The sequence below is a fragment of the Oncorhynchus gorbuscha genome, linkage group LG01 (assembly GCF_021184085.1).
Source record: "Oncorhynchus gorbuscha isolate QuinsamMale2020 ecotype Even-year linkage group LG01, OgorEven_v1.0, whole genome shotgun sequence".
Taxonomy (NCBI): Eukaryota; Metazoa; Chordata; class Actinopteri; order Salmoniformes; family Salmonidae; genus Oncorhynchus; species Oncorhynchus gorbuscha.
This window is the reverse complement of record NC_060173.1, coordinates 90,124,824-90,150,706: the sequence shown is the minus strand read 5'-3', so window position 1 is coordinate 90,150,706 and position 25,883 is coordinate 90,124,824. Positions and strand designations below refer to the sequence as shown.

The window sequence follows — 25,883 nt, the reverse complement described above, 5'->3', positions numbered from 1 at the left end:
GTGTGCAAAGCTGTTGTCAAGGCAAAGGCCGTCTACTTTGAAGAATCTCAAATATAAAATATATTGTAAATTGTTTAACACTTTTTTGGTTACTACATGATTCTATATGTGTTATTTCATCGTCTTGATGTCTTCACTATTTTTCTACAATGTAGAAAATAGTAAATCAAATCAAATCAAATCAAATTTTATTTGTCACATACACATGGTTAGCAGATGTTAATGCGAGTGTAGCGAAATGCTTGTGCTTCTAGTTCCGACAATGCAGTGATAACCAACAAGTAATCTAACTAACAATTCCAAAACTACTGTCTTATACACAGTGTAAGGGGATAAGGAACATGTACATAAGGATATATGAATGAGTGATGGTACAGAGCAGCATACAGTAGATGGTATCGAGTACAGTATATACATATGAGATGAGTGTGTAGACAAAGTAAACAAAGTGGCATAGTTAAAGTGGCTAGTGATACATGTGTTACATAAGGATGCAGTCGATGTTGTAGAGTACAGTATATACATATGCATATGAGATGAATAATGTAGGGTAAGTAACATTATATAAGGTAGCATTGTTTAAAGTGGCTAGTGATATATTTACATCATTTCCCATCAATTTCCATTATTAAAATGGCTGGAGTTGGGTCAGTGTCAATGACAGTGTGTTGGCAGCAGCCACTCAATGTTAGTGGTGGCTATTTAACAGTCTGATGGCCTTGAGATAGAAGCTGTTTTTCAGTCTCTCGGTCCCAGCTTTGATGCACCTGTACTGACCTCGCCTTCTGGATGATAGCGGGGTGAACAGGCAGTGGTTCGGGTGGTTGATGTCCTTGATGATCTTTATGGCCTTCCTGTAACAACGGGTGGTGTAGGTGTCCTGGAGGGCAGGTAGTTTGCCCCCGGTGATGCGTTGTGCAGTCCTCACTACCCTCTGGAGAGCCTTACGGTTGAGGGCGGAGCAGTTGCCGTACCAGGCGGTGATACAGCCCGCCAGGATGCTCTCGATTGTGCATCTGTAGAAGTTTGTGAGTGCTTTTGGTGACAAGCCGAATTTCTTCAGCCTCCTGAGGTTGAATAGGCGCTGCTGCACCTTCTTCACGACGCTGTCAGTGTGAGTGGACCAATTCAGTTTGTCTGTGATGTGTATGCCGAGGAACTTAAAACTAGCTACCCTCTCCACTACTGTTCCATCGATGTGGATAGGGGGGTGTTCCCTCTGCTGTTTCCTGAAGTCCACAATCATCTCCTTAGTTTTGTTGACGTTGAGTGTGAGGTTATTTTCCTGACACCACACTCCAAGGGCCCTCACCTCCTCCCTGTAGGCCGTCTCGTCATTGTTGGTAATCAAGCCTACCACTGTTGTGTCGTCCGCAAACTTGATGATTGAGTTGGAGGCGTGCGTGGCCACGCAGTCGTGGGTGAACAGGGAGTACAGGAGAGGGCTCAGAACGCACCCTTGTGGGGCCCCCGTGTTGAGGATCAGCGGGGAGGAGATGTTGTTGCCTACCCTCACCACCTGGGGGCAGCCCGTCAGGAAGTCCAGTACCCAGTTGCACAGGGCGGGGTCGAGACCCAGGGTCTCGAGCTTGATGACGAGCTTGGAGGGTACTATGGTGTTGAATGCCGAGCTGTAGTCGATGAACAGCATTCTCACATAGGTATTCCTCTTGTCCAGGTGGGTTAGGGCAGTGTGCAGTGTGGTTGAGATTGCATCGTCTGTGGACCTATTTGGGCGGTAAGCAAATTGGAGTGGGTCTAGGGTGTCAGGTAGGGTGGAGGTGATATGGTCCTTGACTAGTCTCTCAAAGCACTTCATGATGACGGAAGTGAGTGCTACGGGGCGGTAGTCGTTTAGCTCAGTTACCTTAGCTTTCTTGGGAACAGGAACAATGGTGGCCCTCTTGAAGCATGTGGGAACAGCAGACTGGTATAGGGATTGATTGAATATGTCCGTAAACACACCGGCCAGCTGGTCTGCGCATGCTCGGAGGGCGCGGCTGGGGATGCCGTCTGGGCCTGCAGCCTTGCGAGGGTTAACACGTTTAAATGTCTTACTCACCTCGGCTGCAGTGAAGGAGAGACTGCATGTTTCCGTTGCAGGCCGTGTCAGTGGCACTGTATTGTCCTCAAAGCGGGCAAAAAGTTATTTAGTCTGCCTGGGAGCAAGACATCCTGGTCCGTGACTGGGCTGGATTTCATCTTGTAGTCCGTGATTGACTGTAGACCCTGCCACATGCCTCTTGTGTCTGAGCCATTGAATTGAGATTCCACTTTGTCTCTGTACTGACGCTTAGCTTGTTTGATAGCCTTACGGAGGGAATAGCTGCACTGTTTGTATTCAGTCATGTTGCCAGACACCTTGCCCTGATTAAAAGCAGTGGTTCGCGCTTTCAGTTTCACGCGAATGCTGCCATCAATCCACGGTTTCTGGTTAGGGAATGTTTTTATCGTTGCTATGGGAACGACATCTTCGACGCACGTTCTAATGAACTCGCACACCGAATCAGCGTATTCGTCAATATTCCCATCTGACGCAATACGAAACATGTCCCAGTCCACGTGATGGAAGCAGTCTTGGAGTGTAGAGTCAGCTTGGTCTGACCAGCGTTGGACAGACCTCAGCGTGGGAGCCTCTTGTTTTAATTTCTGTCTGTAGGCAGGGATCAGCAAAATGGAGTCGTGGTCAGCTTTTCCGAAAGGGGGCGGGGCAGGGCCTTATATGCGTCGCGGAAGTTAGAGTAACAATGATCCAAGGTTTTACCACCCCTGGTTGCGCAATCGATATGCTGATAAAATTTAGGGAGTCTTGTTTTCAGATTGGCTTTGTTAAAATCCCCAGCTACAATGAATGCAGCCTCCGGATAAATGTTTTCCAGTTTGCAAAGAGTTAAATAAAGTTCGTTCAGAGCCATCGATGTGTCTGCTTGGGGGAGGATATATACGGCTGTGATTATAATCGAAGAGACTTCTCTTGGAAGATAATGCGGTCTACATTTGATTGTGAGGAATTCTAAATCAGGTGAACAGAAGGATTTGAGTTCCTGTATGTTTCCTTCATCACACCATGTCCCGTTAGTCATGAGGCATACGCCCCCTCCACTCTTCTTACCAGATAGATGTTTGTTTCTGTCGGCGCGATGCGTGGAGAAACCCGTTGGCTGTACCGCCCTGGATAGCGTTTTCCCAGTAAGCCATGTCTCCGTAAAGCAGAGAACGTTGCAGTCTCTGATGTCCCTCTGGAATGCCACCCTTGCTCGGATTTCATCAACCTTGTTGTCGAGAGACTGGACATTGGCAAGAAGAATACTGGGAAGTGGTGCGCGATGTGCCCTTTTTCGGAGTCTGACCAGAACACCGCCGCGTTTCCCTCTTTTTCGGAGTCGTTTCCTTGGGTCGCTGCATGCGATCCATTCTGTTGTCCAAATAAAGACTTTTGACTGTATCCTGTCCTATTATGAGATATTCCGACAACATTTTACTGCTGACGCATTCTGTTTAAAATATTTTCAACTTCCACGGGGGTCCCATGATTCTGCTTTATCACCATCAGTCACTAGCTATTTTAATTGTTTCTCAACCTTGCAGTTGATAGCACTACTGATTTTCTACAATGTTTTATGAAAAGAATAACTGAACAGAGGTTTTCACTTACTTTGCCATAATTTAGAGGTTTTGCATTTTTCTAAATAAATGTCTGCTCATTTGTTCTTATGCCTGTTACAATGGACCATGGATTACTGTGAGACGCTCCAGTTTTGCATCACTCAGTGGGCCTTGGCCAGCAAAAGGCACATTCACACATTACCATCTAGTGGAGACCAGTGGAACTACATCTGTTTTTTTGCAAGTTTAAGTTAATGTGGAACCTTGTTCTTTGTTTGCCACGTTCTACACGGAATTTATCAAAGTGACATGAGTGAAGAAACACTATACAGGAAGTAGCTAGCTACATAACTGCAGTAGGTTGTCTGCCGGGTTGTTTATTTATAGCCGCTCATATCTGAATGTACATTTTGTGTGAGCTTCTGGACCGAATGACATTGACTGCGTTTACTGTGCAATTTGTTTACCTCGCTGCATGCAGTTGAATCGACAAATTATGAGAGAGAGGTAAGTGTGTAGCTCGCTAGTTATACCTGCCAAATTGTTGCTAGGTTGTTAGCCAACAACAAGGTGGCTAATTATGTGGCTAGCTAACTGGCATTTTCCACTGAATTGCAAATCGTAGTTTACACAGAGATGAGCTGCATGGTTGCTTGCTTGCTTGCTAGCCAAAGTAATGTAACATTTCGGTGCATACACATTTGCAAACTTGTCAACTTGGTGACTTTTACATAGTCAATGTTAGCTAGCTAACGCGTTAGCTAATGTTTCTGCATGCACTGCCTGGTTACCACTAGCCGCCCCTTTTTCAAGTTAACTTACAGTGTAGTAGATGCTTAACTAAATGTTCAAATAGTCTTTGTTGTTGACAACTACATGTCATGAATTGTTTATATTGACAACTTGTCTGACAATGATGATGTTGACAAGGCTGCATTCCTTATTTGATCCATTTGGCATTTTGGCATGTCATGCCTCGAGTGTTTTCAGGACTAAAACACCATCTCTTGTGTGACATGGAGGGAATGTATCAGCAGATCTGTGTTCTATTACAATTATTTATTCAGATGTGCATTAGAACCAACCATACCATATGTTGTATGGTGAAAGACCTGTCTCATATTTGCCAACCAATTCACAGTGGTGCTGATTCGCAGTAGCAACCAGGTTTTGTGTAACTGAGGCGCGTTTGGTTCTAATCCGGTTAATGGCCTGGCAGATTAAGGCCAAACATTGGAATGATGCGGGGAAAGTACTCTCTGCTCTCATATAGTCCAATGTTAATGACCCAAGGGTGAAAAGCCGTCAGCCTAATTCTCCAGTTTAACCTCCACTGAGACTTGCATTGTTCCAAAGACACGCATGCTTTAACATTGAGGCCAGGCAGCATATCGGCTGATTGATAGTGTCATTTTTTGTGTGTGTTTGGGTCCACTGGTGTCTCTCAGCTCTAAGGTTTACATTATTTATTTAACAACCTTGTTACCACCTGTGGTAGGCTGACTGAGCTGTAAATTGTGAGAGGTGAAGAACCTCAAGTGGTGTCGTCTAGTGCAGTGCATGAGTTACCGCTTTCACTTTCTTCTCCCCCACTTCCCTTCATCCCAATCTACTTCCTCCTCTCTCTCTGCACAGGGTGTGTGTGGTGGTGTGATCCTGTGTGTCTTCTCTGTGCCATGGAGAAGCCGTGGAGGCTGTGGGGCTCGGTGGAGCGCTGTGCCCTGGCCTTGGCCTCCTGGTCCTGGGGTGTCTGTCGCATCTCCCTCCTGGCCCTTATCCTCACCTTCCACCTCTATGGAGGCTTCTTCCTCCTGGCTCTCATCCTGGCCTCGGTGGCTGGCATCCTTTACAAGTTCCAGGATGTGCTGCTCTACTTCCCCGACCAGCCCTCCTCCTCCCGTCTGTACGTGCCCATGCCCACAGGCATCCCCCATGAGAACGTCTACATCCACACCAAGGACGGCGTGCGCCTCAATCTTATCTTGCTCCGCTACACTGGTGGAGACAGCCTGGGCAACCCTGGGGTCGCCCCCGGCAATGCATCTAACCCCTGCTCCACGGCCCCACCCACCATTCTCTATTTCCACGGCAATGCGGGCAACATCGGGCACCGGGTGCCCAACGCACTCCTGATGCTGGTGAACCTGAAGGCCAACGTGGTGCTGGTGGACTACCGGGGGTATGGGAAGAGCGAAGGTGAGCCCAGTGAGGATGGCCTGTACCTGGACGCCCAGGCCACGCTGGACTACGTGATGACCCGGCCCGACCTAGACAAGACCAAGGTGATGCTGTTCGGCCGCTCTCTGGGGGGGGCGGTGGCAGTACGCCTGGCCTCGGCCAACCCTCACCGCGTGGCGGCCATCGTGGTGGAGAACACCTTCCTCAGCATCCCCCACATGGCCGCCACACTCTTCTCCTTCTTGCCCATGAGGCTGCTGCCCTTATTGTGCTACCGGAACCAGTTCTTGTCCTACAGACAGGTGGCACTGTGCCGGATGCCCTCGCTGTTCGTGTCAGGCCTGTCAGACCAGCTCATCCCACCCGTCATGATGAAGCAGCTGTACGAGCTGTCGCCGGCGCGGACTAAACGTCTGGCCATCTTCCCAGAGGGCACGCACAACGACACGTGGCAGTGCCAGGGCTACTTCGCCGCTCTCGAGCAGTTTGTCAAGGACCTGATGAAGAGCCACGCCCACGAGGAGAGAGTCCAGTCAACGGCCAGCGTCACCATCATCTAGTCTAGTGGGGAGGGAGGAAGACTGTCTGGTCTAGAGAACCCTGCATTCCATACTCCATATACAGTTGTGTAGATCGGAAATGATTGAATAAGTCTAATAAGCAAAATGGAAAAGCTAGGGCAAGGTGCAGCCAACCACTACCATATTGCTTATACCTGTCCAGTTCTTTATGATCTACATTAAGTACCTATGGTGGGTTATGGGTTGTTCCTGGACCAGGTCATGGAGTTAGTGTGATGGTAGGATACAGGAGAGTGGCTATTACTCCTCCATTTGAATGAACAGGAGTAACTAAACTGGGCTCAACTACTAGGGTCAGGTTAGAGAGAATGTACATTTCTATGTTTTTTGGGAGGTTTGGTTTTTGTTTTCTTATTCTGTTGGTGTAATTGTACCAGATCAAACAATTGGGGAGTATATTTGGAGGGGGACAGTGTTTTTGATGTGGGGGGATGATTAACATGGAAATGCTTTTGTGTTTGAACTTTGAATGCATGGGTGAATATGTACTTGTTATGGCCTTCTTTGAATGGCTTATACACACAACCATGTTCATACTGTCAGACACAACACAACCACAGGTTTTTACAACGAACATAACAGAATTTCAGTAAATCAATAAAAATGTTTGATTAGCGTAATAGCATTTCAGTAACTCAATAAGAATTGTTTGACAAATATGAAAAGCTTTTCACAAATTCAATAAAAGTCTTGCCTTGTTGTAATGACGTAAGACCCGAGATCATGGCATTTAAAAGAAATGATATAATCTATGCTATTTCAGGACACGCTGTTTTAAAGTTAAATGTGTGAGGATCTTAAAGGCTTCATAATATAAAATCATGTTCATATCAGTCGGTAGATTACCATGTGGGCTGTACCGTATTGGTTCTCTGTAGACTGTGTGGCACATTGAAAAGCTGCACAAACTGCAAGTTTCCCTACCAGACTGTTTTTTGTTAGAAATCCCTTGATTATATTCCTTTTTTGCAAAGGTCCCGTTCTTATGTTCTCTGACAATAAATATCAACTCCGATGTGGCCAGAACTGTTTGTCAACTCTTTGCATAGTTTACCCATGACCCTTTATCTTGGTCGGCCACACCAGGGCTTTCAGTTGGATGTGAACTTCAGGTCATGACGTGAGCTGTGTCTGTCTGTAAAATACACATCTATCTGCAATGTTCTGCACACTATTAAAAATCTAAGTGCACTCTCCCAAATACCATGGCATGAAAAAAACACCTGGTTCTACTTTATAATTCCTGTGAGCCAGGTACACACAGGCTCTGGTTAGATTGTGTGTGTTGGGTGTGTAATGATTGAATTCTGATCCCTGTGTTATTGCCTTGAGACTTGAGTGGGACTAAGTTGTATTATTTGTGTTAATCTATTATTCTCAACATAATTGTTCCTTCAAGTAGGCTAGTGTCTCATCTCACCCTATGGCTCTTGTGGAGAAATGGCTTTATCCTCTTGGAGTGCTTTTCACAAGCTAATTAACCTTTCCTGCATGTCTCCCAGGGACTGAAGGTGAGCTAGACCAGTGTTTCCCAACTGTGGTCCTTGAGTCCCCCCAACAGTACACATTTGTGTTGTAGCCTTGGAAAACACTGCTCATTGAGGGCTTGTTGACAAGTTGATTCAGGTGTGCTGGTGAGCTAGACAATAATAAACTCTTACTGTGCTGGGTCCTGTTCATTAGGCACCAAACAAAAGGAAACGTAATGAAACATGTCCAAAAAGAAACGCTAATGTTTAGTTGTCCGTTGTAAAATGTTTTGCTACGGTGTGCTCTAATGAATATGACCCTGCTCTCAGTCTCAGTGCAGCATGCTGCATTGCAGTTTTACAGTATTGAAGCCATTCTGACACAACAAACAGACACTCAGCATCAGCAGACATGTTGGATCTAGAGTCTTAACTTCAGACTAAACTCTCCATCACAGTGAGTTGAAACAGTCTCCGTGTTGGTGACGTTTCTGGTTTTAACTGTTTTAACTTTTATATAGGGCACTTATTTTACAATATATAGGCACTTACCTACTGAATGTGCAGTCAGTGTGGATGTGAGTTGACCAGTGTGCTTTACATGAAGAGAAACTGTACAGGGTGAGATCCCCAGCATTATATAGCGTTATGTGGGACGTTTTGTAACCCAACAAGGGGTGCATGCTTTGTCTGCAGTGGTTGGCTTGTGTGTGTATGATGGACAAACACTTTACTGAGTCTGTGTTGATGCATTTGTGTTTATAGACCTTATAGTACCAGTCTACCCTCTCTGAGAGTAGACTGCCAAAATATTTCAATGGCAGGAACTGACTGGCTTGCTGCCATATCAAAAGTGTGTGTGAGTGGAGTGTGTTGCTGTGCTGTCACAATCAGACCCTGTCAGTTACACACACCACTACCTGTAGACAATGACCTGGCAATGTGCCATAAACAGTGGGAGTCAATACCCATTTAATTTAAATTACTGTAAGATAACTTGGACATAGTTGGACATGGTGCAATTTCTGAATTGACTGGAATTGGCCCAGACTCCCACCAAAGTTGTTGATCGAGTTGATAGGTGTGGGATTTTTTAATTTTATACTTTACTGATAAAATCTTTGGCCCTGCCTAATTACCAACCACCGACGAGCTCCCATTTTGAAATCATTTCAAATCGAACTGAATGTTTTGTCTCAAAGCAATTGCTATACTACATGTTTGCACTGGCATTGTGTAAAATAGCCTTTGTACAGTTATCTGATTATTAATGCTTCTCAGAATGGTGTGGAAGCTGACAATATGCAGGAGAGAAGGATGCATGGGTATTATTGATGTACTGAAGTGTTCATATGTTGACATGCATACTGATATGTTGAAGCACTAAATGCATGATGATGGTGATGAATGTTCACTCTTCTCTGAACCGGAGGCTTATGGGTATTGTAGTTGAGCGCTCTGTACCTTTTCATTAACTGAATTTGTAATGTTCATCCATTCAATTTAGGAAAACAACCATTGCACTCATTTCCCTACTCTAGTGTTGATGTTTTTTTAATTTATATTCATTCTTCTTTTCTAAATACACAATCTCAATTTCTATTCTCTGTACAGTAACATGCAATAACTGAATAAACCCAAGATTCTGCTAAACTGTCTGTGTAATGTTTAGACAAATGTTTTTGTCTGTAAAATGTCTGGTTCCACATTCCCTGAAAGAAGTTGGCTGCAAATACTTTTTGGTAATGCAGTTTAGTTTTGCTATGCAGGTTTTTAAGAAGCAAGGGTGATTTCTGCACTTCCTTTTTTACTGAGCCATCTAAGAGTCATCATATTTGTACCCTTTCCTCTTCCACGCCACATTGTGTGTTTTGACACGTTTTAAAGCTTGGCATATCAGCTGTGACTTTTTAATCTGGATCAGATGTCTCACCCCTGCTGTGCCCTTTCAGACTAATGTGGATGGAGCAAGCAGAGTTTGCCGTTTAGAGTGGAGAGGATGGACGGCGCATAGACTGGTAAAAAGTGAGGGAGAGTGGTGTGTCTGGGCCGTCATCAGAGCAGGAAGTTCTGTGGTTAATCAAGCGGAACAGAGGAGGGAAGCTGCTGTTCTACCCTTCCTTATGCAACATTACAGTACAGGGTGCAGACACTGAGACAGGAGAGAAGGTAAGACCGGGGAGAGAGTAACATTAACTGAAGGCTAAAGATCCAGCATTACTAACCCAAGAGGAGATCCTCAAACCCCCTCCCTCCTTTTGTTTTTACATTGCTGCTATTCACTGTTTATCTATGCGTAGTCACTTTACAAATTACCTTGACTAACCTGTACCCCCGCACATTGACACGGTAGCGGTACCCCCTGTATATAGCCTCGTTATTGTTAGGTAATTTTCTAGTTACTTTTATATTCGATTTTATACTTTAGTTTATTTAGTAAATATTTTTTCACTCTATTTCTTCAACTGTTTAAGGGCTTGTAAGTAATTATTTCATGTAAGGTCTACATCTGTTATATTAGGCACGTGATAAATAAATGTGATTTGATTCAGAAGGCAGGTCATGCAGCCTGTTTGACTACAGAGGAGGCTGTCTGGGCCCTGTGATGGCATCTGCAGGTCCAAATCCCGAGGGTGGTAGACCTGCTTCCAGGCAGGAGTCTGGGGGTCGGAGGCTGTCCTGGCTGGTCCTGCTGCTGACTCTGGCAGCGGTCACCTCCTCGTCTCTCTCTGCTCTGTCTCTGTACCACCTGCTGGCCCTTAGGGCCGAAGTTGAGGAGCTCCGGTCAGAGGTCTTCCGTAGGAGAGAGGAGCAACAAGAGGCTAGGCATGGAGAGGTAAGACGTTTACACGTTCATATCTGATGCTGTGGTCTGTAATATACATACATACATAATATACAGTTGAAGTCGGAGGTTTACATACACTTAGGTTGGAGTCTTTAACTAGTTTTTCAACCATTCCGCAAATGTATTTTTAACAAACTATAGTTTTGGCAAGTCGGTTAGGACATCTACTTTGTTCATGACACAAGTCATTTTTCCAACAATTGTTTACAGACAGATTATTTCACTTATAATTCACTAATAAATCAGCCAAGACCTCAAACACACCTGACTCCAATAATCAACTAATCATGATCTTCAGTTAAATATGCAATTAGTTTAAATCAGGTGTGTTTGCTGGGGATGGGGAGAGTGTGACATCAATCAGGCCCCCGAGGACTGGAATTGCCCTGGCCTGGGTGTTGTGGATGATTACAAGCATCTACCTCTGGTTCCAAATGTTGCATGTTCGAATCCAGTGCTAGAGAGTTGTTTTTGATCATTTTGTTTTAAGCTTATCCCAAACCTTAACCCTAATCATTCAGAGTTCATGCCTAACCATAAGAATTCTGAGTTAATGCCTAAACTTAACCTTGGAACGATACAGAAAAGTATCCGAACATTTAGAAATTTGACTTTTGAGAAACATGGATAAATGTCTTCTGACATGAGATTGAGAGCTTGTTGCAGTTTGAGAAGTGAGTTCCTCCCTCACTGCTTTTGCTTGTTTATGTCACAGGCCAATAGCTCTGCAGTTAATCGAACTCCCTCATTGTAAGACATGTCACTCATTATCAGAGAACCCGGTTTACGAAAGTAACTTTCAGTTTCTGATGCATTACCCAGACACTGCAGCAGATGAGCAGCAGAGCCAGAAGAAGCAGCCCAGACCATCTACACACCCCTGACCCCCAGCCTGGGCTGTCTTTCATCAGGAAGAGGAGTGTGGGCACAGGAACTGAGAACTCAGGCAAGACTAACAATGCTATTCAGTGGGACTGTTTGTGTCTTTTTGACATGTTGAAGTGGGTCATATAGCAAGTTAGAAAAAGGAAAACATGCACATCACACTTCTCTACTGCAGGACAGAAGAACGTATCAAAGAAAAAAAGTAATGTCCGCAACTCTGGTATGATCCCATGGTGGTTTAACCTGACGCAGATTCACCTCGTAGCAAAACGTTGTCTTACTGTGCTTTTGATTAAATCACCATGGGAGCATACTAAAGTTGTGGACATGACTTTTCTCTCTCATATAACACTTTGTCGGTGTCAATGCTGTGCTATTTTTAGCTCCTATTCTGTGAAACTGGTCTGTTGCTTTGAACATTTGAACCTTGAACTGAGTTATTTCTGGCAAGCTGCAAAGTTTCATGTTTATAATCTTGCACACTCTCTCGCTCACTCTCCTCTCCCCTCTCTCTGACTAGAAATAACTCATCTTGTACATGGTGAGGTTATTGAATCCATGCAAAACTGTTCCTCTGTCCTCCCCTTCCGCTAGTGTCTCAGCCTTGTCTACAGATGCTGGCAGATAGCAGCAGGAAAACATTCCAGAAAGGTACTGAACCTGGAAATGCAGTCAGACAATTTTTAATTTTTTACAAAAAATACTTAAGTTGCTTGAAGGACGTACAGTCTGAGGCTAGGTAGTTCAGCATGTTTAGATTGACTGATGCATGGTGTGTGTGTTCTGGTGTTGTGCAGAGTTTGCGCTGGAACCTTACACAGGGATCCCCTGGCAGGCGGGGCTTAGAAGAGGCTCCGCCCTGGAGGCAGAGAGCGACAGCATCCTGGTCAGAGAGGAGGGATACTACTTTGTCTACAGTCAGGTGAGAGCCAGTCTCCTTCAGGTGGAAAATAGGTGTATCACATAGACCGCTCACAAGTCCTAACTCTCCCCCTATCCAGGTGTACTTCAATAGTGTTCACAATGGCTCAAAAACCCAACAGTAACTATCACCCCTCCCCCATGCAGGTGTACTACATGGATACGACCTTTGCCATGGGTCATGTGGTGATCAGGAAGAAGAGGAACGTGGTGGGAGATGAAGCTCAGCATGTCACACTGTTCCGCTGTATCCAGAACATGAACCCTATCTACCCATACAACACCTGTTACACAGGGGGTGAGTCTGTCTTTGTGGCTGCATGCACATTTGTGTGTGTGCATGCGTGTGTTTGTGTGCTGTTTCTGAGCGTGTTAACTGTGTTCTCTATAGGTATAGTGAAGCTGGAGGTCGGGGACAGTGTGGAGCTGTTGATCCCTCGCTCTACAGCCAAAGTTTCTCTGGATGGAGACTCTACTTTCCTGGGCGCTGTCAGACTGGCCTGACCCTGACCAGGGGAGTTGGACTGGGGGGACTAGGAGATACAATTGCCATCATGTGGAAATGGACACTGCTGGTACTAGAAGTTTTGATCTGGTAGATACTGGTGGTGGTGTACAATAATTATTTTAAATGAACTATGGCTTCTGGGTCTGATAGCTACATTATCTATTCTACTATGATGCCATCTGCTTCACAGAGTGACTGAGGGACGGACGGACAGACTCAGAATTATGGCCTATTACTGGAGAGCCTGGCTGATGATGCCATTGATGATGACAAGTGTCAGCTTCTGTCACTGTGTGTGATCTGAAATGTTTGATGCTTATACTGGCAGGTGTCTCACCATTCACTCATAAACTTCTTAAATGTTATGATCATATACAATACACACAGTCAAGACACAGTCCCAGCCATGACTACACAGTCCCAGCCATGACTACACAGTCCCAGCCATGACTACACAGCCCCAGCCATGACTACACAGCCCCAGCCATGACTACACAGCCCCAGCCATGACTACACAGCCCCAGCCATGACTACACAGCCCCAGCCATGACTACACAGCCCCAGCCATGACTACACAGCCCCAGCCATGACTACACAGCCCCAGCCATGACTACACAGCCCCAGCCATGACTACACAGCCCCAGCCATGACTACACAGCCCCAGCCATGACTACACAGCCCCAGCCATGACTACACAGCCCCAGCCATGACTACACAGCCCCAGCCATGACTACACAGCCCCAGCCATGACTACACAGCCCCAGCCATGACTACACAGCCCCAGCCATGATGATCATTTTGACCACCTGCATACTAGTAAAATAGACCCTGTTGTATTTCATGGTGTTGTATCCTGTCTATGACATTGTTATTGAATGGTGCAGAGTGAGTTGTCATCATTCTACCAGAAGGGAGCAGCAGCACTCAATTAATTGGTTTCCCAAGCAGCACCTGACCATGTATTACAATAAATGCAGTTAATCACTATGGCTGGTGGTAATGATAGCGATATTATCCCATCCTGAGAGGGGGTTTGTTGTACACCTTGTGACCACCAGAGGGAAACCTTCCCACAGGAAACAGCACTGTAGCACAGTACAGTACTGGTGCTTCTAGGGTGATTCTCCCTCAGATTCAGTGTTTAATAGTCACATGTGCAGGGTTGCAGTTGTGATTATCTTAGGCTTCAAGCTCCAACATGCAGGAGTAAGTGAAATAAAATAACTAAAATTGTAATAAAAAAACTAGAAATAGCACTATATTATAGAGCTCCCGAGAGGCACAGCGGTCAAGGCACTGCATCTCAATGCAAGAGGTGTCACGACAGTCCCTGGTTCAAATCCAAGCTGTGATTGGGAGTCGCATAGGGGGGCGCACAATTGGCCCAGTGTCGTCCGGGGTAGGCAGTCATTATAAATAAGAATTTGTTCTGACTTGCTTAGTTAAATAAATAAAAATATATATACATATTAACTGTAGCAGTGATGATTAAATACATTTCAATTGGGGTGGAGGCAAGAGTCAAGACTGTTGAGGGAGTTGCCATACCAGGCTGTGATGCTGTAGGCTGTCTCGTTGTTGTTGGTAGTCAGGCCTACTACGGTAGTGTCGTCAGCGAACTTGATGATGGATTTGGAACTATGTGAACTATGTCGTGGGTATACAGGGAATAAAGGAGGGGACTGAGGAAGCACCCTTATGGGGCCCCTGTGTTGAGGGTCAGTGTTGAGGAGGTGATGTTGCCTACCTTCCCCATGTGGGGGTGGCCCGTCAGGAAGTCCAGGACCCAGTTGCATAGGGAGGAGTTTAGACCCAGTGCCGTGAGCTTAGTAATTCGCTTATAGGGCACTTCTTTGACACGTGTAGGCTTGATTGCAGGTCTGTATCTAATAGAACACTCCCAAAAGTAGTGTAGTTAGAGTGAAACAAATTGACATGAAAGGACATATTCCTGCACATGGTGCTGCCTGTTATGCTAAGCCCGGCTATGGCTGTATTGTGAGTGTGCAAGGAGAAACAAAAGCACTTTAACTATGAATGTAGAGGTAGTCTACCACACTACATTAACCTTCGATCTAGCTAGCTATTTCCTCAACTGCAATGGCAGGACATAGATGGAGAGATTACCATTTTAAAATAGCTATCAGATCAATATAGAAAAAATGGGGCAAGGTTAAACCCTCTAGATGTAGCAGCAGAGTGGGTCTATAATAAAAAACATTTTTTATGATGCTGGAGGGTATAAAAGATGAGGAACCTCATTTGGTGTTTTACATAATCTGACACACACAACGATAAGGAATAACAACATCCTAGAACCAGGAGGAAAGGAGACACTTGCTCACGGTGCTGTTGTGCCCCCTAGTGGATTACACAACACAATGCTCCTAGGCGTTTCCATGTGGCCTAGTTCTGCGGTCTTTGGGGAGACTTGATTCACAATCACAAACATCACATTATCTTTGGAATATCCATACTGCTTCATGTTGAATTGGACTGGCCTTAATTTTGGTGAAGTGTGAATTTTTGTACAGGTATAAATAGTTTTGACTATCTCAATAGAAACTGAATGACTGTAGCTGTACAGGAAGGGAAATGGCCGCTGTGAAATCCCAAAGCTGTTGAAAACAGGGGGAGTTGTAGTCTTATTCTGAGAGAGAATGCTGTCAGGACATCCTGGGAGTGGGAGAATAAGTTACACAAGATGCACAGCAAAGACTGGACCTGTTGGTGGAATTTTATGTTCAGAGGATACAGTGGTATGCCTCTTTGTTTAATTTACAGCACCTGTTTGCAAATAAATAGTGGGTCTAGCTAAACAGCCCAAACAGACATGAGGCTACCCTTTCCAAATAAGAGAGGGAGTCTTTCATCCCCCATAATTCATACAGTCATTTGGATAGGACATCCTGTATCTGCCACTGAACTACCATGTGTACAACTAGTGTATGATAAAGTTGTTTGTTCAGATAACGCAATTCCTAACAGAGGATTGTGACAGTGATAAATGTCTGTAGGTTACAGTAAATGTCTGAAAAGCCTCGGAAAAGACCTTGAGAGATTTCATTTAGATTTTTTGGGGTCCCCATTAGCCGGGGGGGTCTCCATTAGCCGACGCCAATGGCGACAACTAGTCTTACAGTATATCACAAAAGTGAGTACACCCCTCACATTTTTGTAAATATTTGAGTATATCTTTTCCTGTGACAACACTGAAGAAATGACACTTTGCTACAATGTAAAGTAGTGAGTGTACAGCTTGTATAACAGTGTAAATTTGTTGTCCCCTCAAAGTAACTCAACACACAGCCATTAATGTCTTAACCGTCTAAATGTCCAAATTGGGCCCAAAGTGTCAATATTTTGTGTGGCCACCATCATTTTCCAGCACTGCCTTAACCCTCTTGGGCATGGAGTTCACCAGAGCTTCACAGGTTGCCACTGGAGTCCTCTTCCACTCCATGACGACATCACAGAGCTGGTGGATGTTAGAGACCTTGCACTCCTACACCTTCCGTATGAGGATGCCCCACAAATGCTCAATAGGGTTTAGGTCTGGAGACATGCTTGGCCAGTCCATCACCTTTACCCTCAGCTTCTTTAGCAAGGCATTGGTCGTCTTGGAGGTGTGTATGGGGTTGTTATCATGTTGGAACACTTCCCTGCGGCCCAGTCTCTGAAGGGAGGGGTTCATGCTCTGCTTCAGTATGTCACAGTACATGTTGGCATTCATGGTTCCCTCAATGAACTGTATCTCCCCAGTGCCGGCAACACTCATGCAGCCCCAGACCATGACACTCCCACCACCATGCTTGACTGTAGACAAGACACACTTGTCTTTGTTCTCCTCACCTGGTTGCCGCCACACACGCTTGACACCATCTGAACCAAATAAGTTTATCTTGGTCTCATCAGACCACAGGACATGGTTCCAGTAATCCGTGTCCTTAGTCTGCTTGTCTTCCACAAACTGTTTGCTGGCTTTCTTGTGCATCATCTTTAGAAGAGGTTTCCTTCTGGGACGACAGCCATGCAGACCAATTTGATGCAGTGTATGGCGTATGGTCTGAGCACTGACAGGCTGACCCCCCCCCCTTCAACCTCTACAGCAATGCTGGCAGCACTCATACGTCTATTTCCCAAAGACAACCTCTGGATATGACGCTGAGCACACGCACTCAACTTCTTCGGTCGACCATGGCGAGGCCTGTTCTGAGTGGAACCTGTCCAGTTAAACCGCTGTATGGTCTTGGCCACCGTGCTGCAGCTCAGTTTCAGGGTCTTGGCAATCTTCTTATAGCCCAGGCCATCTTTATGTAGAGTAACAATTCTTTTTTTCAGATCCTCAGAGAGTTCTTTGCCATGAGCTGCCATGTTGAACTTCCAGTGACCAGTCAGTTTGAGGGAGTGTGAGAGCGATGACACCAAATTTAACACACTTTGACACCTGAGACCTTGTAACACTAACGAGTCACATGACACCGGGGAGGGAAAATGGCTAATTGGGCCCAATTTGGACATTTTCACTTAGGGGTGTACTCACTTTTGTTGCCAGCGGTTTAGACATTAATGGCTATTTGTTGAGTTACTTTGAGGGGACAGCAAATTTACACTGTTATACAAGCTGTACACTCACTACTTTACATTGTAGCAAAGTGTCATTTCTTCAGTGTTGTCACATGAAAAGATATACTCAAATATTTACAAAAATGTGAGTGTACTCACTTTTGTGATATACTGTACTGGGATCCCGACACAACGAAAAAGACATTACAGACAAAAGGCTTTACAATTTGTAGTGTGTGTGCGCGCATCTATTAGTTACACACTCAGTACATCCACACAACAAGTAGGTCACATGGGCGAGAGGCGTTGTGTAGTGAGGTGTTGCTTTATTTGTTTTGGAACCAGTTTTGCTGTTCACTTGCGCAATACAGTGCATTTGGAAAGTATTCAGACCCCTTGACTTTTTCCACATTTTATTATGTTACAGCCTTATTCTAAAATGTATTAAAATAGTTTCTTCCCTTCATCAATATACACCTAATACCGCATAATGATGATGCAAAAACAGGTTTAGACAGGATTCCTCCAGACACTTGACGCTTGGCATTCTGGCCAGAGACTTCAATCTTGGTTTCATCAGACCAGAGAATCTTGCTTCTCATGGTCTGAGTCCTTTAAGGGCCTTTTGGCAAACTCCAAGCAGGCTGATGTGCCTTTTACTGAGGAGTGGCTTCCGTCTGGCCACTCTACCATAAAGGCCTGATTGGTGGAGTGCTGCAGAGATGTTTGTCCTTCTGGAAGTTTCTCCCATCTCCACAGAGGAACTCTGGAGCTCTGTTCGAGTGACCATCGGGTTCTTGGTCACCTCCCTGACCAAGGCTCTTCTCACCCGGTTGCTCAGTTTGGCCTGGCATCCAGCTTTAGGAAACGTTTTGGGGGGTTCCAAAGTTTTTCCATTTAGGAATGATGTAGGCCACTGTGTTCTTGTGAAGAAATAGTCTAATAGTTCATCAAAAATGTTAAGCCTAATGTTCTGATGTGTTGTGTCAGCCACATCGCATAAAAAGTTTTTTTGATGCTAGTGGTTGTATTAATGTGTTATCTATTGCAACCCACAACTGTCCCAGACTATGTTTGGAATATTTATTTCTTTGCACAGAGTAGAATAGGTAAACTTCTTTACTCTGGGGATAGTAGATTGACATAGGCTAGTGTTTTTGCTGTTTGTTAAGGCCTACTCATCTTGTTGGCTGAAGAAAAGTAAATGTGGACAGTTCTTTCAATATCTTCAATATGCACCTGGGAATTGGATAAGGAGGCGTGCAGTTGCGTCCCTGATGTGTCTGTCTTCACTTGTAGCCTGTGAGAAAGGCCCGATCACGTGATGGAGAGCCATGTGAGTGAGAGGTGCGCAGCACTCCGGGCCCAGGGCATAATGACCAACGGCCGCAAAAGGAATGGACAAATGGCCTTTTTTTTTTTTAGGATGCATTACTGCCACAAAAGGGATGCCACTGTGAAATTTGAGGGATTATCAAGTACTTATCAAATTGTGAATCAGAGACGAATAAACTGTGTACAGTCTGTGCAAAAAAACTAAGCAGAGCTCATGCCTTTCAAGCAACCTTTTTCAAATCATCATTAGAGTCGCATCATGCATCCTTAAAATGTATTAAATACCAAAACAAAAACCCAATGTTTGTAGAACAACTGAAGTTACATGAATAACTCTAAATGAAGCATATAGAAACACCTATTTCTTTAAACTGCTCAAAACAGAATATCCGCATGTGCGCTCTCCCTCGTCGTTTTGAGAAAATAATCATATTTTTTCAGCTTTGTTCAATTGTATTCTTCACACTATAAAATACTGCCACGGAATTCTAAGCAAATCTTGTCTGCTAAATGACCTAGTGTAGCTCACAGCCATGTGGCATATCCAGATCAGGACCTAACATAAGGACAACTCAGTATGCTATTCTGTTCTTCTGAAATAGACTACATTTTCTTCGTATCATGCTGCTTTTGACCTGTCTAAAATAAATACTGGATTTATTGTGAAGGTGTGGGCTATAATACATGGATTTATTGTGAAGGTGTGGGCTATAATACATGGATTTATTGTGAAGGTGTGGGCTATAATACATGGATTTATTGTGAAGGTGTGGGCTATAATACATGGATTTATTAGGCTTTTTAAAATGTAGATGTTCCAAAGGTCTGCATTAGTGGCTTGCAGCCTGTGTGTGGAAGCCAGCAGATGCTAAATGTTTGTCTTAATTTACAGTAAATTACCTTGAGACCAGCAGTTATTTGCTGACAATATTTCGTGGCCGCCACAGCCCTAAAGCGTTTGATGGTTTTCTCTCGTCATAGAAATATCTAAATGCCACAGTTTTCTCCTCTGAGACTGTATCCTCATACTTTGTACGCCACCCCGTATTGTCAGAAGAATTGGGTGACATTTAAACTATGATCTTCATTATACCCTCAGCCAGATATATGTGACAGGAATTACATCAATGGTTTGGGCCAACTGGCCTGATTATTCTGATAATGATGGTAGTGAAGATGTTGAGTCATACGCCATGTATCATTAGTAATATCAGTATGATATTGGTCATTTCTGGTTGTTATAGAGTCAATACTTTTACTGGTTAAGATTAATCCAACTGACCTTATCTGTTTCCTCTGTATGCAAAATATATACATCTTTTTCTCATTATAATGTTTCTCAGAGTCATTATGTTTCACTTTCACAGACTGTCTGGAGAAGGAGAGATGTGCGACATGCGTGTCTGCCAGGCAAATTGTAAACTCGGTTTCAGTGTCTGACAGAGAGGAGACATACCCTTAGGGAGAGGAAGGGTGAGAGTTAGGATATTACAGGTAGAGAAGAAGAAAAAGACATAATTGTTTGTGTGGCAGACGGCCACACAGAGAGAGAAAGAGAGAGAGAGAAACACAGAAGCAAAGAGATCAGTGTCAGAATCATAGTTACAGAATGTGCTGTATTGTTGTTTTATGTGTTGATTGTAGAAGCCATTGTAACAAACCCCGGCACACTAAGTCCTCCTCAGGGATCAGAAAAAGGGACACACAGGTTGTATATCTGTGTTCTCTTCCCTGGTTCTAGTATTGTATCATAGTGTTTTGGATTTGTGTTGTAACCTTGGTATATCTGCAATGATTTTGTCCCTTTCCAGTTCCAACTAATGGTGCCCCGCTCCCCTCGCCCTTCTCAATACACACACACACACACACACACACACACACACACACACACACACACACACACACACACACACACACACACACACACACACACACACACACACACACACACACACACACACACACACACACACACACACACACACACACACACACACACACTCCCTCTGTCTGTGAAGGCACCAGGGAGAGAGAGACACAAAGCACCCTGGCTAGTCACTTCTTAACTGGGCATCCTGCCCCTGGAGTCTGGGCCCTGTGTCTCCCGCTCCCCTCCCCATCAAACCATTCACATTGCACCCAGCTACTACTACTGAGAGAGAGATTTACCATTTTAGATAAACAGAGCAATGGCGCTTAGTAAGCAGTGTGCGAGAGGGAGAGCTAGAGAGAGAGAGAGTGGTGGAGACAAAGCTCAAACAAATAAGGAGAGCTAAATCTCTTTGATGGCTTTACAAACACCAACCGGCTGTGCAAACGCCAATGGAGGAGGAAGAGGGGGATCGGTCCTCTTAATGGGCGAATGTGTCAAGCAAGATGCTCCCCCTCCCTCTCCCCAAAAATAAATTTGTGTAGCGCCATGGCAACGGCTGGTGTGTTGGCGGAAGCCGATTTTCAAAGAGAAATGAGTGGCAGGGTGGAAATCAGGAAATTAAACCTGCTGTGTACACAAACACATACATTGAAATCAGTTTTACCTCATTTCTAATAGCATGTTACCTGTGCAACTAGAGGGGAAAAAAGCTCTAAATCACCTTTACTCCACACAGAGACGCATACAAAAGCTTCCCCTCGCCCTCCATTTGGCAAATCTGACCATAACTCTATCTTCCTGATTCCTGCTTACAAGCAAAACTCAAACAGGAAGTATCAGTGTCACGCTCAAGTCGGAAGTGGTCAGATGAAGATGATGCTAAGCTACAGGCCTGTTTTGCTAGCACAGACTGGAATATGTTCCAGGATTCATCCGATGGCATTCAGTCAATGGCTTCATTAGTAAGTCCATTGACTACATTGTCCCCACAGTGACCGTACGTACATATCCCAACCAGAAACCATGGATTACAGGCAATATCCGCACTGAGCTAAAGGCTAGAGCTGCCGCTTTCAAAGAGTGGGACACTAAACCAGACATTTATAACAAATCCTGCTACGCCCTCCGACGAACCATCAAAAAGACAGTGTCAATACAGGACTAAGATCGAATCCTACTACACCGGCTCTGATGTTCATCGGATGTGGCAAACTATCACAGAATACAAAGGGAAATCCAGCCACAAGCTGTCTAGTGACACTAGCCTACCATACCAGCTAAATGCCTTCTATGCTTTGAAAGGCTGGTTATCATCATCCCAAACACCCTGGGCCTAATCCAATTCAAATACCACCCTAACAGATCCACAGATGATGCAATCTCTATTGCACTGCCCTTTCCCACTTGGAAAGAAATAACCCCTACGTGAGAATGCTGTTCATTGACTACAGCTCAATATCATTGTGCCCTTCAAGCTCACCACAAAGCTCACAGCCCTGAACTCTTTCCTATGCAAGTGGATCCTGGACTTACCGACGGGCCGTCCCCAGGTAGTGAAGGTACCACCTCCAGCCTGATCCTCTCCCTCAACAAAACAAAGGAGCTGATTGTGGATTTCAGGAGCAACCAGCTTGGACATGCCCCCCACCTTGGAGATATTTAGAATTGCTACAGTTGTAAATATGTATTATTCATCCACTCCCACATTCATCCACTCCCATATTATTCATCTACATGGTCTTTCCAATTCCATCTCCCTCTCTACCCTCCCTCTCTACCACCATTTCCAAGTTTCCCACCTACCTCTCCCCCTCTGATTTCCCCCCTTCCCCTATTGGTCATATCTGGCTGATGATAGGGGCTAAAGGTGATTCCTGAATCTGGATCATACTCCAGCACGCTCTCTCTTTCTGCATCATGCTATCACACACACACACCACCATGCATCATGCATGGCATACAAGTGCACGCAAGCGTGCACACACATACATCTACACACCTACAGTACACACACGCCTCCCTACAACACCACACATACTCGCTCTGCGCTACACTTGTATTAAGGCAGCTTTACTTTGATCCGAAGCAAATCACCATAATCAGGTTGATCCAAAGAGCCTCTAGCAGAACTGGCAGAGTGGAGTGTGGATTTTTAATGCAAGTGGGGCTTTGACTTGTTACCAACCAGACCGGTTAGAACTAGTCTGATTGCAAGTCCAAACACTGTGGTACTGTCCGGAAACTCTTACCGTCATCATTATAGTGCCATTAACATTGCCTCTTCTGTTGTGATTTCATTTGATAGTATGGATACTAATTGATAATCGCCACAGCATATGACTGATATGGATGTTTGTTTATTTAGTAGCTATTTGTAACATTACCATTTCATAGAGTTGTTTTTTCTCCAGACTAACTGCATGATGGGATCTGTTCAAATAAGGTGATCTATAATTCATATGGCACTAGCTGCATTTGCCTGGAATCCAACTGCGGAGCCAGAGAAACAAGACACGCTGTGTGTGTCTGCGACTATGTGCGTGTGTGTCTGCGACTGTGTGTGTGTGTGTGTCTGCGACTATATGTGTGTGTGTGTCTGTGTGTGTGTGTGTGTGTGTGTGTGTGTGTGTGTGTGTGTGTGTGTGTGTGTGTGTGTGTGTGTGTGTGTGTGTGTGTGTGTGTGTGTGTGTGTGTGTGTGTGTGTGTGACTATGTGTGTGACTATGTGTGTGACTATGTGTGTGACTATGTGTGTGACAGAAAAATGGAACCAGATTCCGTTTGATAAATAATGCTTTATACTCTGGCCTTCCTTCAAGGCCCTCCGCTTTCTTTGTGGAATGAACATCTCAACATCTTCTCTCCCATCCCTCTCTTCTCTATCTGCTCCTCCTTCTTCTGCTCTCTTCCCAACTCACACCTTCTCTTCCCCCCCTTCTAGCTGTATCACTCAATCCCCCTTCTCTTCCTGTCCCCCCTCTCTTTCCCTCTCTCCCCTCTACATCCCCTGGTTTCTGTAGTCCTGTTTTAAGGGTGGCAGATAGAACTGGCAGATATACAGTAAACACATAAAAGGTAGTGGTCTGTGTATAGTTTAGACATTGAAAGAGGTCCCCCCCTGAGGGGAACCGGGGTTGTATTTTTCATGGTAGAGTCGAATGTAGGGCAGTGTCTGACCAGCTCAAACTGAACATTCTGAGAGAGACAGCTGGAGATAGTTCACAAACCTTGTGTTTGATACTTAGATTGAATTGATGTTGCTATGTTTAGTTTTACTCACACACGTTTTAAACTAGTGTATATCCCCCCTCTCCTCCTCCAAACTCACTCCCCCCCCCTCTCTCTCTCTGCAGGTCAGCCAGCAGTCTTTGTCATGTTGATGAAGAACAAGGAGGGCAGAACCAACAGAGAGAGGAGGAGGAACAGACAAGACCCCTGGAAGGAGGGAGTAAGAAGAGGAGGGGAGAGAGCAGAAGGGGGGAGAGCGTGAGGGGAGGATGGCATGACGAAGGTTCCTTTGGCTCATTACCTCTGTTGCACAGACCTTTTGTTCTCCTATGTTGTGCTTTTCATCATTAGTTCAGTCCCTAACTGCCTCAGTTCCTGTGTCTATTGCTGTTTGTTTTGTATGACGATTTTCTGTGAGAGTGTTAGAGGCAGATCAGAGACGCAATATTAATGACAACTCCTGAGCCTCCAGCTGTACTTAAGCATACACACACATGCTCACACACTCACTCACACACACACAGAAACACAGAATGTCGGGGAGTTCTGTGTCACTCACTCTCACCAGCTGCTTGTGGGATTTAGATTTAGACTCCTGTTTTTCTGTCTCTCACGCACAGACACTCTCTCTATCTAGCTCTCTATATGTCATTCAATTAAATTCAAAGAGGCTTTATTGGCATGGGAAACACATGTTTGCATTGCTAAAGCAAGTGAAATAAACAATAAACAAAACTGAGAAGAAACCAATTGAACAACATCAACAAAAAAGGATCAGAAATGAACAGTAAACATTGCACTCAAAGGTTTCAAAAAGATAAAGACGTTTCAAGTGTTATGTTATTAGCTACAGTTGAAGTCGGAAGTTTACATACACTTAGGTTGGAGTCATTTAAACTTGTTTTTCAACCACTCCACAGATTTCTTGTTAATTAACAAACCATAGTTTTGGCAAGTCTGTTAGGAGATCTACTTTGTGCATGACAACATCCAAAATGACAATATCCAACAATTGTTTGCAGACAGATTGTTTCCCTTATAACTCACTGTATCACAATTCCAGTGGGTCAGAAATGTACTTACACCAAGTTGGCTGTGCCTTTAAACAGCTTGGAAAAATCCAGAAAATGATGCCATGGCTTTAGAAGCTTCTGATAAGCTAATTGACATAGTTTGAGTCAATTGGTGGTGTACCTGTGGATGTATTTCAAGGCCGACCTTAAAACTCATTGCCACTGTGCTTGACATCACGGGAAAATCAAAATAAATCAGCCAAGATTTGAGAAAAAAATATTGTAGACCACAGGTCTGGCTCATCCTTGGGAGCAATTTCCTAACGCCTGAAGGTACCACGTTCATCTGTAGAAGAAATAGTACGCAAGTATAAAAATCATGGGACCACGCAGCCATCATTCTGCTCAGGAAGGAGACGCGTTCTGTCTACTAGAGATGAACCTACTTTGGTGAGAAAAGTGCAAATCAATCCCAGAACAACAGCAAAGGACCTTGTGAAGATCCTAGAGGTAACAGGTACAAAAGTATCTATATCCACAGTAAAATAAGTCCTATGTCGATATAACCTGAAAGGCCCCTCAGCAAGGAAGATGCCACTGCTCCAGAACTTAATTACTTATTTTCCACCATAATTTGCAAATAAATTCATTAAAAATCCTACAATGTGATTTTCCGGATTTTTTTTTCTTCATTCCGTCTGTCATAGTTGAAGTGTACCTATGATGAAAATTACAGGCCTCTCTCATCTTTTTAAGTGGGAGAACTTGCACAATTGTTGGCTGACTAAATCATTTTTTGCCCCACTGTATATGTTTTTGTTCTTGGTTCTTTGTTATATGGCCATTTTGAACAGGTCTATTTTTGTGTTGTTG

The 25,883-nt window shown here is 44.5% G+C and overlaps 2 protein-coding genes across 5 annotated transcripts; both read left to right on the top strand.

The window, feature by feature from the left end:
* The first annotated feature begins 3,912 nt into the window (after nt 1–3,912).
* LOC124045627 (protein ABHD13) lies at nt 3,913–7,384 on the top strand. Its single transcript, XM_046365070.1, has 2 exons — nt 3,913–4,113; nt 5,242–7,384. Exon 2 carries the CDS (start codon nt 5,283–5,285, stop codon nt 6,342–6,344), a length of 1,062 nt encoding a protein of 353 aa, XP_046221026.1. The 5' UTR covers nt 3,913–4,113; nt 5,242–5,282; the 3' UTR covers nt 6,345–7,384.
* A 2,296-nt stretch (nt 7,385–9,680) lies between these two features.
* On the top strand, nt 9,681–24,872 carry tnfsf13b (TNF superfamily member 13b). Of its 4 annotated transcripts, none has more exons than XR_006840883.1 (8): nt 9,681–10,003; nt 10,387–10,670; nt 11,505–11,628; nt 12,162–12,218; nt 12,365–12,489; nt 12,636–12,786; nt 12,880–13,063; nt 24,123–24,872. XR_006840883.1 is itself a non-coding variant. In XM_046365092.1 (7 exons), exons 2-7 carry the CDS (start codon nt 10,440–10,442, stop codon nt 12,990–12,992), a joined length of 801 nt encoding a protein of 266 aa, XP_046221048.1. In that variant the 5' UTR covers nt 9,681–10,003; nt 10,390–10,439; the 3' UTR covers nt 12,993–13,981. The 4 variants fall into 4 exon arrangements, 2 of the variants coding, with proteins under 2 accessions (XP_046221048.1, XP_046221040.1); XR_006840881.1 differs by lacking the exon at nt 24,123–24,872 and adding an exon at nt 13,187–13,981; XM_046365092.1 differs by lacking the exon at nt 24,123–24,872 and having other exon boundaries at nt 10,390–10,670; nt 12,880–13,981.
* The last annotated feature ends 1,011 nt before the right edge of the window (nt 24,873–25,883 follow it).